The 15791-nt window shown below is 38.3% G+C and overlaps 1 protein-coding gene across 3 annotated transcripts; it reads left to right on the top strand.

Annotated features, from left to right (window-relative positions):
* The first annotated feature begins 2124 nt into the window (after positions 1–2124).
* On the top strand, positions 2125–13352 carry tlx2 (T cell leukemia homeobox 2). 3 transcript variants are annotated; one of them, XM_041990433.1, is made up of 5 exons: positions 2127–3306; positions 8996–9208; positions 9752–9989; positions 12201–12381; positions 12869–13331. In XM_041990433.1, exons 1-5 carry the CDS (start codon positions 2790–2792, stop codon positions 12878–12880), a joined length of 1161 nt encoding a protein of 386 aa, XP_041846367.1. In that variant the 5' UTR covers positions 2127–2789; the 3' UTR covers positions 12881–13331. The 3 variants fall into 3 exon arrangements, with proteins under 3 accessions (XP_041846368.1, XP_041846365.1, XP_041846367.1); XM_041990431.1 differs by having other exon boundaries at positions 2126–3306; positions 12201–13348; XM_041990434.1 differs by lacking the exon at positions 8996–9208 and having other exon boundaries at positions 2125–3306; positions 12201–13352.
* Positions 13353–15791: the final 2439 nt, after the last annotated feature.

The raw sequence follows: 15791 nt of genomic DNA on the forward strand, positions 1-15791 counted from the left end.
GATCTCTGATATTGCTACTGATGTTCAGAGGTTTACAGTTTTACAGCTGAGTTCAACATGTAAGCAAATATGGTTTAATGAGCAAGACGGCAGGTCTTTTCACCAATCGAATTTTCATATTTCCCCCCAAAAAACAAAAAAATCTGTATTCTAGAGGGTTGACAACCAAAAGGACTCAGTTTGAATTGATTTGATAATATCACAGTTTGCAACATATGTACAAAGATAAGGGTTCTCTTATATTGAAAGGGTTTATGAATAGCCTGCAAAATGACTCCCAACATATTTTGGCCTAATGTGGATATCTGGCAACAGTTCCACCCCGTATTGAAGTTTAGGAAACCTTTCTGTTGAGGTGTAAAAAATAATAAAGAAAATAATAAAGAAAACACTGCTTGTCTGGCATTGAACATGACGCATTATCATTATTTAAAGTTTGTAGCTTATATAGACAGGAAGAGATGCATTACCCCGTAGAGGCTTTCCAACAACATTTTCCGCCTTTCTGCCCATAGATCCTCTTGGTTTTGCATAAACGGCCAATTACCTTGTCAGTAAGCTGATCTGAGGCTCAGTGCATCCTCTCGTCCCTATTCATTTCAGCGTAACACGTAAATATAAACACGCCTAATAGCAGCTACGCTCGCACTGTTCTCGTCCCTGCACCGTTATTGATATGGCCTTGAATTCAAACAATTGATTTTTATGCTTCCCTCTAGCCAGCTTGTGCGGTTGAGAGATATCTTTATTCGCACGGAAAGTGAAATAAGTGCGTAATAAAACGGTGATATATTAAATTCGTTTTTCCCCGTGTCGCGCTTTTATTATGAGCCATTTTTCATTTTTATTGAATTGAGATCCTGGCGATCCACGTCGTCGCTTCAGGCGGAGAAAGGTTAGATAATTTGTGCAAATCAGGAGCTCCACCTTTCACATCTGGCTTCATGGTGGGCCTGATATTTATTTGTTTAATTATCTATCTATCTATCTATCTATCTATCTATCTATCTATCTATCTATCTATCTATCTATCTATCTATCTATCTATCTATCTATCTATCTATCTATCTAAATCTGGCACACTACTGGGTTTTCATTTCATTACTTTGTGATAATGCATGCTGAAATTGGACTATCTGTGCCTTTTAACCAGCTCTATACGCTGCACGCACTTCCCGTCAAATACAATGGATTTATGGCTTCATTGTCCGTCAAAGTGCAACAAATAATCGCTTCAGCCCACAGCACACATCAGTCTGCTCACCACTTCTTGTATCCTGGAAACTGTACTGATGCAAGTGGCACTTAAACGTCACCAGATTCATTGACGATCTTCACATCACGTCTTTTATCTTTGCCGTTTTCCTTGACCCGAACACAGTGCAATATTGGTCAAGCACAGGGAAACACCCATTAAGAAAAACGGAAAAGTCCCATTTGATTGGTCGATTGAACACAGGTCAAATATGTATTTTTCATTTGGATTTTTTATATATTTCTAAAGTCTTTTTATCTGTCTATTTATTTTACGATATTCTGAACCAAATGAAGCAGGTCATCTTAAATCTTGCAGCTATGGGGGGCTCTGTTTTGACCTTTAACGGAACAGTACAAAAATGAGCAGACAATTAATTATAAAGTTATAATAAAGTCCAATATTCTTAATTTAAATTAGATTAGCTAAACATAATTCAAAATGATATTTGCAGAATAGCTTTTATTTCACATTAAAAGGCACAACGTCATAAAGTAAATGTTTTACAGCATTAAAATAATTTAAATAATTGCACGTGCATGCTCCTGAAAATACACCATAATGGACACGATAAACTGGAAAAAAAAAAACATATTAGACTCTTTAAGACTGGACATTTATCTAATAAATAGAATAAAATTATTAATTTAAAAGCAACGGACTGCTAATATGGGGATCGGCTTTATTAAAATTCACAAACTTTCAGTTTAATAAAAAAGAAAAACTGCAGAAAACAGACTTTTGAGAGCTGCGGCCTCTTTAAGACACTGGAGCAAAACTACTGTCCTAGTGTAGAGGGAGGGAGGGAGTGAAAAGAGTGAGGGTTGGGAGGGAGGTGTTTGGCTCGAGGACCGAATGGCAGCTTTTACGCAGAGGGCTGTCTTACCTGCTGAAACGCGCTTCAACATTCAGCACAACAGAGCCCTCTTTTACGCTCATATCCAATTAATATCCACGCCTGCGAGGTCAACGCTTCGCTCTCGCTTCTTCTTCAGCTTTGTTCCGTTTGCTCTCCTGTTTCGTTTTGATGCAACGAGCTTGGCTGCTTTGCCATGTCTCCTGGATTGTCTCTGCCAGAGTAGACGAACAAAGCGCATCAAGTCTCTCCAGAGAGCTCCCTCCTCTCAAAACCACGGATTTTTGACTGTAAGTAGGTTTCGCAGGATAGCCACTGGGCAACGTGGGCTGTTTTTCATTTTTGATATAGGCTGCCTTGTGTTTAATTTACTTGGATAGAGCGATCTATTAAAAAATGGATAGGCTACGCTTTTTCTTAGCCCGACGGATAGGCATTTAATTTAGGAAACATCCAATCCCACTGCTGGACAAAAATGATGGCACGGTTTTGGATAGCGCTGGACACGTTATTGGTTTCCTGGGACTAGACTTTTGTCGATGTTTGAAACCAACAAAAACATCTCGGTACAGCAGCGCATACGAAAACATTTCATTTCCCAGAGGCGTGAATCACTATATGAAAAAAATTTGCCCCTACACTTTTAAAGTATACTGAGAAGCACATCACCGAAAAAAAATGGAGCATACTGGGATCGAGGAGGTGAACCAGACGCACCAGCAGCAGCATGAACCCATCAGTTTCGGGATTGACCAGATCCTTAACAGTTCGGACCAGTCCAGCGGTTGCATGCTGCCCAACCGGACCGGCGACCCGGATTACGCGTTGGCCTCCAATGTCTACAGCAACGGCTACAACAGCGTCTACAACCCAGCCTGCTCTATGGCGGCAGCGGCGGGTTTGGCCGGCTCCTATAACGTCAACATGAACATGAACGTTAGTATGAACATGAACATGAACGTCAATGTGAACTCTGGAGGCGCAGGCGGCGTAATTCGGGTGCCAGCGCACAGACCCATGCCGCCTCCGCCACCACCGCCCGCGGCTACTGCTCCTCATCCGCCCCCTTCGACGCATCCGCCGGGTATCGGACCCGGCATTCCCTCAGTGCCCGGGATGGGAATGGGGAACGCAGCAAACTTCACCTTTCCGTGGATGGAGAGCAGTAGGAGGTTTGCCAAGGACAGACTAACAGGTAAATGAATCTAATGGTCCTGCAACATCTAGTTTATATGTGTAACGAAGACAGGCCAGAGAGTTAGACAAGAGAAACTCAAAAAGCATTACATTTCACACCACACTGCCTCTAACTGAAAATTAGACTGAATGGATTTTATTTATTTATTTATTTGTTTGTTTGGGGGGGGGCTAAACGGGCTTATAACAGATAAGTGAAGTGGATGTTTTAATCTTTAGGTTTTAATCTGTAACAAATTATACATAACGCACCACACAGGGTCGTTTTTGCTGGAAGGACAGTCTGATAAACGAGTGGAAAAATTGACGCGGACATGCTGATGAATCAGTATTGGACCATCACTCTCCATTTACTGCGGATGACGGATAACGACGTTCCCCGTTTTTTTCATGAGGATGAATGATTTTTTTTTCTTCCTGTAAAGCCAATTGAGAAAGTAGGAAGACGAGTCATAGAAGTCATTACAAGTGTCAGTCAAAAATATTTTCATGTATTATTATTATTATTATTATTATAGCTTTTTTCAGATGCTTGGAAAAAAGTCACCCTCTTTCAGGTGCTGACGTTTCTTTGTGCGTAGGTGTGCGTGTTTTTTTTTTCTTTCTGTTTTTTTTAGGGGGGCATTAAACACATCAACTTTTGTTTCTTTTGTTTTGTTTATAATATGCCAGTTATTTGTTTTAATGATACAGTAGCTCTTTTTTCTTAATACTTGCTTATTTAAAAGTGAAAATGAGACGCATTTTCTTTTTTCAAAGCAAAAGCTACTAACACAGATTTTTGGTTTTAGTTATTCTCTATAATATAAATGATAATTACAATTTATTTTCTTTAGCCACACAGGATAATTTTTGAAGCCTCATAATGCTTGCATTACGTCTCTCTCTCTCTTTTTTCTTTTGCTTTAAATTTTGCTTTTATATATATAATATATCCAATTGAAAAACATGAGGTATGATTTAGATAATAATTGAGTTTATGTATTATAGACGAGATAAAGCGGCAAACTATTATGATATTAGAGTAAAACTCTGTTTTTTATTGGCTAAGAAGTATTACAGCCCCATTATCTTTTTTCAGACTGGTGGTTCAATTTGTATTTTTTCTCCTGAGCTCATTGTTATAAAGATGAAAATGAGGCACATCGAGGAACTGCGCACGCTCGACCCTCTCAACGCATTAAATATTCATATTTCAGTTTCTACCAGATTAATTATTAAAAACCGGGGGACGATATGTCATGAGCAAAAAGATCCAGTGGAAATAGTCTTATCAATTTTACTCATAGTCACCGAGGGCCTCTCGTTTAATTTCTCTCAGCTTTTTGTCGCTGTAATTATTTCACGGCTTATATCTTTCCTCTGTATCGATCAGCCAAACTTCAGCAGCAGCTACAGGAGGACAATACACACGCTGTCTTTATCAAACACACCCACCCACACCCACACACACCCACACACACACACACACACAGGCACACACTCCAGTTTTAGCCTGCATGCAACGTTTCCTTTAAAGGGCCGTAAATCACGCGGACTATCATCTATCCCCAAGACCGCCGTTCTGAATGTTTCTCCCTGTTTCTTGTTTTTCTCCTTGCTTTCCAAGATGAAACTGGAGGAGGAGAAAACGGTCCAGTGCAGCTTTAAACAGCTAAACATCTTGCCAAACGCTTCCAGCGTCTGCCATTCATCGCTGTTTGCTTTGCAGGGATGTAAAAAGAAACCTGTTAAATTGCCCAATGGACTCTCATTTTTCACGTTATGTGGCAGAACTTCACGACCATACATCACGGTGGGCCAACGCAGAATCAAAGCAGAGGAAAATATAAGATTTAGGACGTTATTGGATTCAATTATCCATCTGCAAAACTCATTTACACACCCCTGGATTCAAAGTGACCACCAGCTCCCGTCTTTTGTCGTCCATGGGCGTAAAATGATTTAAAACGAATACATTTTCCGTCACTAAATTAATTAGACGTAACGCTCATATTATTAAATAGCTATAGCTATTCATATAGGCTACTCTCTGTCAAAATGGCTTTTTCTCTATTTTCTCTATTTATTTTGTTAGCTTGCTTTTTTATTTTCTAATTTTGAGATATTTCTAGTAACGTTTGTAGCTTTTAAAGGGATAATAAACTATAAAAACAATAGCTAATTGGTTTTAAAATAATGATAAAAATTATTGTAAGAAGAGTTAATAATCGCATAAGATGTACAGACACACGTGAATTACATTATTAAACATAATCAATAGCCAAAGTAATCTAGTTTAGAAATTAAAACTATTATTGCCACCATCAACTCTACAGCTAATAATGTTGATTATACAGTAATAATAATGATTGAGGTTAATACGGCTCGTTGATGCATTTTGACAATAAACACTCATAATACAGCATGAGCACCTCTATAGTCCACCTAGCACCAATAAAAAACATAATTAAACTCATTTCCTTTCCAGTGCATCTCTGTGCACGTGTTACATGCAGCAAGACAGAAAACATTTATTTATTTATTTTTATTATCTTTGCAGTGTTTATATTCGTCCCCGCCCTCGTGTTTCTCGACTTGACAGAAAACAGAGTCACGTCCCTTTGTCCCATAGTGTAATAAATTGCAATGTATGTTTGTGTTATATTTCAATATCCCCCCGTTTAGAATCCTTCACGGATATATTTATTAGATTGCTACAAAGATAATATCCGCAGTGGGGAAGGTAGGCGCTGTCACCGAGAAGTGTTATTAAGTATAAGTGGTTTTATTATGGGAAACATATTCTCCACGGTGGCATTTTATCTTTTTTTAAAAATGTTTATGCTAAATTGTGTTACCCAGGCAGCAGATTTTGTATTTTCACTCCTTTCCTTTTCCATTTTGTTGAAAGAAAGCAAAAGTAGGAGTCATTTTTTTTGTTTTGTTTTGTTTTTAGTTTTATTTATCATAGGAAGATTCGTTTTTTAAGATAAATGATCATATGCGAAAAGCATGGACTCCAGCTGTCTGTCTGTAATTGCTCATAATTAATCTAAATTCCATGTTATTTAGAAAAAAATATGTAAAATAGGAAAAATAAAAACAAAAATATGTAGACTGTTATGATTATGTTTGATAATTGTGAAACTGTATGGAATGTTTATTAGTACTAAAATAAAATAAATATATTTCTTTTAAAATGTATTTATTACAATCCAAGCAACACGTCTTCTCTACTTCACCAACAAATTGGCGTGGCATAGAAATAGTATTTAACTGCAAACAAATGCTAATTTACTTTTTTCTGGCTGTTTTTGTCATTATAATATGGAACCTAATATTATTCAGGACCCACTAAAGAAGTCACTAAAGCTGACAAAACAAAGAAATATAAAAAATATGAAGCAATTCATGATTCATACAGATAAAAATGAATTAAAATTAGTTTGGGCCAAATTAGTTTAGCAGTTACACATTTTTTAATGTTAGCTGTTTTAGATTTTTTTTAAATAGCCCCCATTTACATATATGCTGCTTCAGTCTTAGCAACATTAGCAGGTTGTAGTTATTTAAGGTGACACCTTAAGAGTTTTCTTTTACTTTATTCCTTTGTGCCCTTTTAAATGGACTTATTAAAAACTGTTTTATTTAATGGCATGCAAACAATTAACCCTTTTTCTTAATTCAACCATTTTCATCTTAGAATCTCTATATATATATTTTACCATTATATATATATGTACAGTATACATATATATATATCACCATTTTGCACGTAAGGCAATACCTTACTGCAGTTGGCATTTCCCAAAGACCCTCTTGCTTGTTGGGTTGCCTCTGAACGTGCTTGTATGTGCCTGGTCCATTAGTTAGCCCACAGATGGCCTGAAATAGCTTTCTAATGCAGTATTATTTAGCCAGACCTGCTGCTTGGAGCAACAACAGGCCTGCTTGCTCTCTTTCTGTGACCCATAGGGCTCCACATTGATTTAGGCAATGATACAACCAACCAAAAGTGATCTTTTAGTCGTTGTGGAGGCATCATAGAATAATCATGGTACGAATCAGTGAGAGTCAGGAAGTGCAACGAATTTACTGTAAGTCAGTAATAAAGGCCAAAGAGATTTTACAGTCTACCTATAGCAATATTCTTGAAATAACGCAGGATGTTTGCCATTATAAAGTCATTTATAAATATCATAGGTCTCCGTTTCAGCCCCAAAAGGAAAGTTAGAGGGCTATAATTACGATCTTATTATTACTGAGCATCAAAGCAACACATTATGTGAAATTGTATTATCATGTTAGATGAATATTATAGAAGATTAACAATAAGAAAGGAACAAACAGAGAGGTCTTGATTACAATGAATCCAGAACAAAAGCCAATAAAATCAGCAGGTTTTCATGTCCGGCACTAAATCTGAGTTCCTGATTTACACAAAGCTGATGTAAACTTAATGTGACCTACTGAAACAGCTGCTCATTTAGCTGCTCATCTTTACTTTACAAATCGTCTGCTTGTGTGTGCCTCAATTTGCCACTCGTGTTCAGGACCATCAGGGGACACCGGCAAGCTCCCTGGAAATGACTGCAGAGTGCATAATAGCTTCATGTTCCATTTTCCATCCAAATTGTCATCTCATGAGAAGCAAATGAATTTTCAGGTTGCTGAAATTCAGAGCAACGGCAGCAGCACGTCGCCCCGAGGGGACACCTATGCAGATGTTTTCATATTCATTTCGGCTCCTGGTGAGCTTTTGTGACAAAACAAAAACAAATAAACACCCTGTAAGACAGGAGGCAAAACAGCTTGCTGGGGAGGAATGACACAAAAATGATACAGAGGAACTTTTTTCCTTTTTTCTTTTTCTTTTTTTTTTTTTAGCTGTTGATTTCCATTCAGCTTCAAAATAAGAATGTGGCTGGGGAGTGGATCTATGGCCAACGATCTCATTACATTTATTGATCTTCTGTTTACCCATGGCTGACAAAATAGACAGAATTCATAGATATTTTATGATGCAGAGGATAAGTTGTTATTAATACCCAGCAAGTGAAAGTGAACCACCAGGCGCTAAGGCACAGAAAGAAGATTAAAAAGACAATGGACACTCACACAGTGACTGAGTGTAGGTTATATTTTGGAAAAGGTGCAGAAACAAAGGAATCAAAACATTAAAATATCCCTTTGACAAACTTATTTCTAATTTATTAAGATGTATTTATATGCAAATAAAACACATCAGTGACAATATATAAATAAATAACGTGGACATTTAAGAAGTCATGATATTGTGAAGTAATAATGGTATTAATGTCTGTATGGAAGCTTTTGTGCAAGTACTTAATCTTTTTAAAATGGATTTCTCTGTAAAATATTTTATTGTACTTTGTTTATTTCCAGTAGTATTTTAGTGGATGATCCTGATTGCTTGATTCTAATTGACCAGCCAGTTTGTGCATGATTTATCTATGTTACTCTGTTAGTTGTCACTAATTTTCTCTGAATGGCAGATATCTCATTTTGTGGCAAAACATCCCCAAACACAAACTTAAGGGCTAGCAGTAAATGACATTAAAGTAGAATCTGCTCATCATTTAGGCCTTCTTCATGTGATTAGCTGCAATGCAGCGGTGCCTGCCCGGCGGCAGCCACTACTTTGCTCCAGATGTGGGACCTTACTGTGTCTCCCTTTTCTTTAGGGGAGCAGGCAGAGGAAAGGCGAGCCGGGGAGGCCGCAGGGGGGCCAGAGGCAACCGGGTCCCTCTGTCCTCTCCCCAAGGGAGACATCAGCAGGGTCCCTGTCTGGAGCACTGTGGAGACATTAGCCAAATGCTATTACCCTGAGCTTGCTCACCTGCGAGACGGCAATGGCTTTCTAGCAGACTATCCTTTTCCAAAGGGGGCTTGCCCAGGTGAGTCACTGCCTCTAATAACAGTATGTCAGCCATTTGTGTCAGAGCTGATGTTTAGGAGCATCTCTCATGTGTTGAACTTGAAATATAAAAAAATGATGCTAAAAAGAACTTTAAAGCTGCAGCTTGCTTTTGAAATAATTGTTTGAAACCCTGAATTGACTGCTTTATCAGCAGCTCCAAGCAAAAACTGACCAACTGCTTTAGAAAATGTTCATGTGTCAATCAAATTCAGCTTGTCCTTCCAGTAAAAGTCTGTGTTCTGTTTGGTTTTTAACATGCTGTAATGGATGTAATGACTGCTTCAGCTTGCAGCTTGTGGTGCCAGCTGGCTTTTCCAGAGTTAAGACAAAGTGCAGCAAAAATTAGGAAAGCAAGGATTGGATGTTGCTCAATGGAAATGAGTTGACACATCAGAAACACATACTATTAGTTAGACAATATCAATAGTTCCTATAACAATTTCAAACTTAAACTTTGAGAAATATACAATTTAAAAATGATGAAACAGAAACAAATAAATAAACTCTTTTCCTCTTTCAGCTGCTCTCTCACCCTTCTCTGTGACCCGTCGCATCGGTCACCCCTACCAGAACCGAACGCCACCCAAAAGAAAAAAGCCCCGCACCTCCTTCAGCCGGGTGCAGATCTGCGAGCTGGAGAAACGTTTTCACCGGCAGAAGTACCTGGCATCGGCTGAGCGCGCTACTTTGGCAAAGGCCCTGAAGATGACAGATGCACAAGTTAAGACCTGGTTTCAGAACAGGCGGACAAAATGGCGGTAAGGCATCAGCAGGGTGCTCATCCACATTTGAGTACAAATCATTGTTTTTAGCCTGTAGTGACTACTCCCCCCCCCCCCCCCCATTTTTTTCCTATACAATTTCCTAAAGAACAACAAACAGGTCTTAATGGATTTTCCAGAAACTGTTTAACTTTACGACAGCAGGATGTTCACTAGCATGAGACTGTTTTCTTATACCCTCATATCCAAAATGCTTACCTTTGTCTTGTATTAAACACAGGTAAAACTGTACACAGCATTCAAGGAGTTATACAACACAACACCTATTTTGCTTAGCTTAGCTGCCAGTCCAGGCCAGTTCACTTGACCAAGCACAATTACTCATGAGCCTCCTGAAAGGCCTTTTAGAAATCTGCTGTCCAAAGCAATACTGAAACACTCACAGGAGGAATTGACTGCCAAGTCCATATACAGCATACGCACACACACGCACTCTCATTCATTTCATTCTAACTGTTGTTTATAGCCATTTGGAAGTAAATGAGTAGGAAATCAAATTATGATGCTCTTCCCATTGTTAAAGGAGTAGAACACATATTTCAAAAGCATATTACAAATAGCTAAATTACCTCAAGTCATTACCTTAAAGGTTTTTTATCTTTAAATTTCCTTGATGGTTTTTATAATGACTTTTATAAAACAGTCTAAGTTCTGTTGTACTTTATCGACAAGCTTATCGACTTCTTTATTAGAGATAAACAAATTTGTTTGGATGATCTTTTTTAAAATGAACAAAAAGCTCCAACAATTTCATCCCCACCACAAGTTGTAATAAAATGAATCTGCTTATAATAAAACTCTCTTGACTGAACGGCATGTCACGAGTAACAGGGGAATTGGTTTAACTCGTTTTCCTGATTTCCTACTTTTGCTGAGATTTATGCCGCTGCCTCTGTAGTGTGCACCTGATAGGATGTGCATGAGGGATGTCTTTGCGTGACGACTACGCTAGTAACAAGACGATGATCAAATCAACAGCCGGAGAATCAGATTATGATAATGCTGTTAACAATAATGTGTGGCTAATGGATGGAGGTTGATGTGCATGAAAGAGTGTTTTAGAGGTGTGTTTCTGCTTGTAATCCTTGCCTGCCATCTTGATTTTGCAGCTGATTTTAATGAATTTGTTGCATATTTTTGTTTTTGGAACATTATAAGCTTTTAATAAAGCTAACTAAATTGCTCACTATGTGTTGCTCTGTGAGGCTGATACACTTCTTTTTTATTTTGCTAAAATTAGCACACATTGGATAAGGATTCTTTTATTCCTCTTAGGGAAACATGTAACAGGAATTGATCTGAATATTGAATTCAGTTGTGCAGAAATATAGATGCTAAATAACTCAACACTTTATACTTCACTTCTGATGACAAATAGAAGCGCAATTTTATTTGTAACATAAACATAACAAACATAAACACTGCAGCTCTTATTAAGGAGTGTACAGGATCCTGTTGTTGCTCTGAAAAGAAAAGAAAAACAGATGTAATGTTTCACCTGGAGGCAGGAAGTTCAGACCCCCACCCCTTTCTTTTAGCCATGTTTTTTCACCATCACCTGTCACTCAGCCTGATCAGCTGTCATCCAGCCTGAAGGTAAATTCAGGGGCACAGGTGTTGAATAAATGTTCACACTGCTGCCAGATGGCAATAGAGTAGGCTTTATTTGAAAAATGTTTTAAACCTACAGAAAAGATTCTTCTAGTTATTTATTTTTGTCTTAGTTTTATTTATTTCCTCATGCTATGACTCTCTTGTGTGATCTTTCATTTGCCATCGTTAATATAGGAAAACCCCCCAAATACATATATATATATATATATATATATATATATATATATATTTATTTATTTTTATTCACAGCATTTTCATGACACCTACTGTAGTTTTTTTAGGCACTTACTTATATTCAAATTTCTGCCTCACATCATATTCTGCAATGATTCAGTCTTTTCTTTCTTTTCATTTCTTAGAATGTAAAATGTTGTTTTATTTATTTAAGGCCTGCATTTCTTTCTATTTTCTGTTTAAAAAGTAATGATTATTCACTTACTTTTTGAAGAGTCAGCTCAACACAGCTAAAAATTATGACACAAGTTGATGCTGCGTACATGCCCTCATAAACATAAGCATCATACTGGTATTAAATCCTTCTCTCTTTCTTCTTTTGTGTTATTCTTCACACAGGAGACAAACAGCAGAGGAGAGAGAAGCTGAGAGGCAGCAGGCCAACCGGCTGATGCTGCAGCTTCAGCAGGAAGCTTTCCAGAAGACGTTGAGCCAGCCACTGCAGCCAGACCCACTCTGCCTGCATAACTCCTCCCTCTACGCCCTGCAGAACCTGCAGCCGTGGGCAGAAGACAATAAGGTGACCTCCGTCACCTCCGTGGCATCTGTAGTGTGAGCGTATGTGTGTGTGAGTGTGTGTCTAGGAGAGACGGGGAGGGAGGGAAAAGGACAGAAGGAGGAACAAAGGCAGGAATTAAATGACTTTATCAAAGTGTCAACAGTGTGAGTGGACAAAAGAGAAGAATTTGTTTTATGTATGTCTGAAAAATATGATGTTGAAAAACTGGGATATCATAGATACAGAAGAATTGTGCTTGCATTGAAGAAAAAAAAGGTGGACACCGTTTCCTCATTCATTGATCGTTACCAGCAACATGATGTGTAGACAGAGACAGCTATCTGTTACTGCCAAGACCTACAAAACACTAAGCGGACTTCACAGCATAGGAGCCGCACTTACAGTGCTGTTTGTCAAAAAATTAATCAACTCTACAAGTGTTATCTTAAATATCTAAAGTCTGTTGAGTCATATCCTGCCTTACACCAAGTTTCCGCTTTCCCTTCAGCTGTCGGTCTAAAAGAGAAGAGGGCACTTATCCCTAAGTGCCAGGAAACAAATGGACACCTCTGTACATGCCCAACTATCAAGACTGTCCCCCCTTTTGCCTCTGGATCCTTCACGAGGCGGCAGAGACTCTCTGCCAGAAAAGGCAAATAAAAGACCTCCTGTTTTGTTTTGTTTTCCTTTGCTTTTTACTTTGTACAATGTAGTAAATGCATGTTTCAACCATTTTCTGTGTGCACTTGGAAGTACCATTGAATTCAGCTGCTGTCAAGGTGGATCTCCTCCCCCAACCGCAGTGCTCAAGTGGTAATGGATTGGTCCGGATCATGGATTCCTCATTATGTTAATTCTAAAGTGTTTTATATTAAATGATATTGTGACTTTTTGAAAAGATGACAGTCCTCTCTCTTTTTCTTGATATGCTTCACATCGTTGCATTCCTACCTGTTTTTGTAACCATTATGAAAACAATGCAATAACACTTTATGATTCTGGAGAGTAGTTAGTGTCATGGGATTTGGCTATGAGTTCCACATTAAAGTTTCAAACCACCCAAAGGTAAGATACCATAGAAATGTATCAGAAAGACAGTGCAATTCCTTTTTTTTTTTTTTTTACTATAAAAAGCTGATGAGTGCAGCTCCCATGTGTGAGTGTGAAGCAGACGGATTTCAAAGAACACGGGGCAACACTTTTTGTGATAATAATGGCTTGAAAGCCCGAGCCAACACAAACTGAAAGGAGGGGAGAAATTGTGTGTCTGTCAGGTGAATATCAGAAATGCTGCAGTCTAAGAGTAACTCTTTCAGGGACAAATTTTTGCAGTTGTTGGAGCAGGAAATCAAATAACAATTAATATATAAATACAGATGTGTCTTGGGTAGCTCCCAAACCTTCCATTTTTCTTTTTAGAGTTTGTATATAGTTGCCACAAGACTCAACTATCAAATGCTATTTTTGTTTGTTTGTTTTCATTCATTCTTGCATTTTACAGAGGAACGTCCCTCAAATAATCCATTTAAGTCTTTAATGTATGATAAATATAAAAAGTATGTTTCTCAGAGCTATATGGGTCGACCAACTTAACATATAGAAAAAAGGCTAATGTATACAAAGATATAAGCTATGAACCCAGACAAGCTTTAACAAGAAAGGCATTCTTCTCCAACAGCAAAGCTTTCTTTTCAGACCTTAGCTCCTGTGCCATTTTTGGCTTTTATTGTTGTCTATGTGAAATGTGGCCACCTAGACACCAGACAGTCGTAAACATTTGCTATCGCCACATCCAGTCTATCATACAAGTGCTTATCATCCGAGTCATAACAAAAAACTACCCATCTAGGAGCACAGTAAACACATCATTCAGGTTCCCTGCCTGTAAATGAGCCGTCATCACCAAAAACGTCACAGGAAATGGGTTTCGTTGCGCCTTGCCTCTTCCCATTCACAGGGAATCGCTCGTTTTCATTGAACTGTAAGCATAACACTGGCCTCTTGTTAATCTTGGCACTCACTTATGCTAACAAATACCTATCACAAGCCATGCATTTTGCAAGCTTTGTTTGAGTGGCATCTGCCTGTTTTGGGCCTCCAAATCTTTGGCCCGAACACCTTGATGATCAGGGTCAAAACAGCTGTCTGCAAATGCAACAACCCCCAACGTATGTCTGTTTTCTGTATGACATGGTGCCAATGTCAGTCAGTTTTTAGGACGTCTCGCCTGGTTGGGATCCTGTCAATAACATGGAGATCTCCAGGTGACGCCTCTTCTACCCCCATTTCCTCTACTCCCACCTCCTTTCATCTCTCTGTCTCAGAGGCCTTGTAGACGTGACTTGGCCCATTTTAGAAAAATTCCTTCTTTTGCTGTTTTGAAAACCGTGCATTGTGTTTTCCAACAGATGCTTAAAGATTTTTTTTAACCTCTCTTGTCATGGCTCTGGTTTGTTTTGTTTTTTTCTCACCCTCTCTTTATTGCCACCAGAGAGCCCTGTCCTTATCCAATAAAATGTCACCACACAAGATGAACAAGCACACCAGACTCAGAGTTGATCAGGCTTTCAATGAAGCACTTTGTTCTGAGCTAACACACAAAAAATACCATTCACTACATACACTGTTGTGTTATGTTCTGTTCTCATCAGTTGTTTCCTCCCTTGCAATAAGCAGTAAACGCTAAAGTCATCTAGGCAGCTCTGAAGTGGACGTCTCCTCATGCACCTTTTCATACATATTTAAATCAGTAACGATTCAGTCCTGTAAAAGCTCGTCCGCACTTCTGAATTAGCTGTGACAGTGCCAAACTCTTTTAGCTCACTAACGTGCTGACATGTGAAGCTTTGTTGATAAAACATTTCATGGTTCTTGACTGCAAAAAAAAAAAAAAAAAACTGCTATGGTTCATTAGCTGGGGTTACTTGCAAAAATAATAAGTGGATATTGAAGAAGGGAAACACCGAAGAATAATCCCAGTGTTGTTCTTTTAGAGTTAAATCTAAATTTATACATTTACAAAAATAGGCCTGCGATTTTCTGTGCAGTTTTTCTCTGATATCTATTTAAGTATTACATGTTTATGAGAAGGTTTTTATCTATATTTTAGTGAAAGTAGAGTTCTGATCGTCTTGTTGATGGCATGAACAGGAGACAAGCACAACACTTCTGATTTAAGCCTTTCAGTCATCACCAATAGGAGAAAATGAGTGACAACCACAGAAGAGATGGATGTAATGGTCCTTTAAAACTTATTTTTGTTCTTTTTTTTCCTTAAGCTTTTATGGTTCTAAACATTAAATTACCCTCTTTATAATGCTTGCAGCCTCAGAGGTTAACTGGTTGAACTGGACAGTTTCTGGAAAGTATTTTTCTTTTAAACAAGAAGCTGCCATGCAAGAGTTGCAATTGATAATCCAGCTATGACATGT

This window comes from Melanotaenia boesemani, chromosome 7 (genome assembly GCF_017639745.1).
Source record: "Melanotaenia boesemani isolate fMelBoe1 chromosome 7, fMelBoe1.pri, whole genome shotgun sequence".
In the NCBI taxonomy this organism is placed as follows: Eukaryota; Metazoa; Chordata; class Actinopteri; order Atheriniformes; family Melanotaeniidae; genus Melanotaenia; species Melanotaenia boesemani.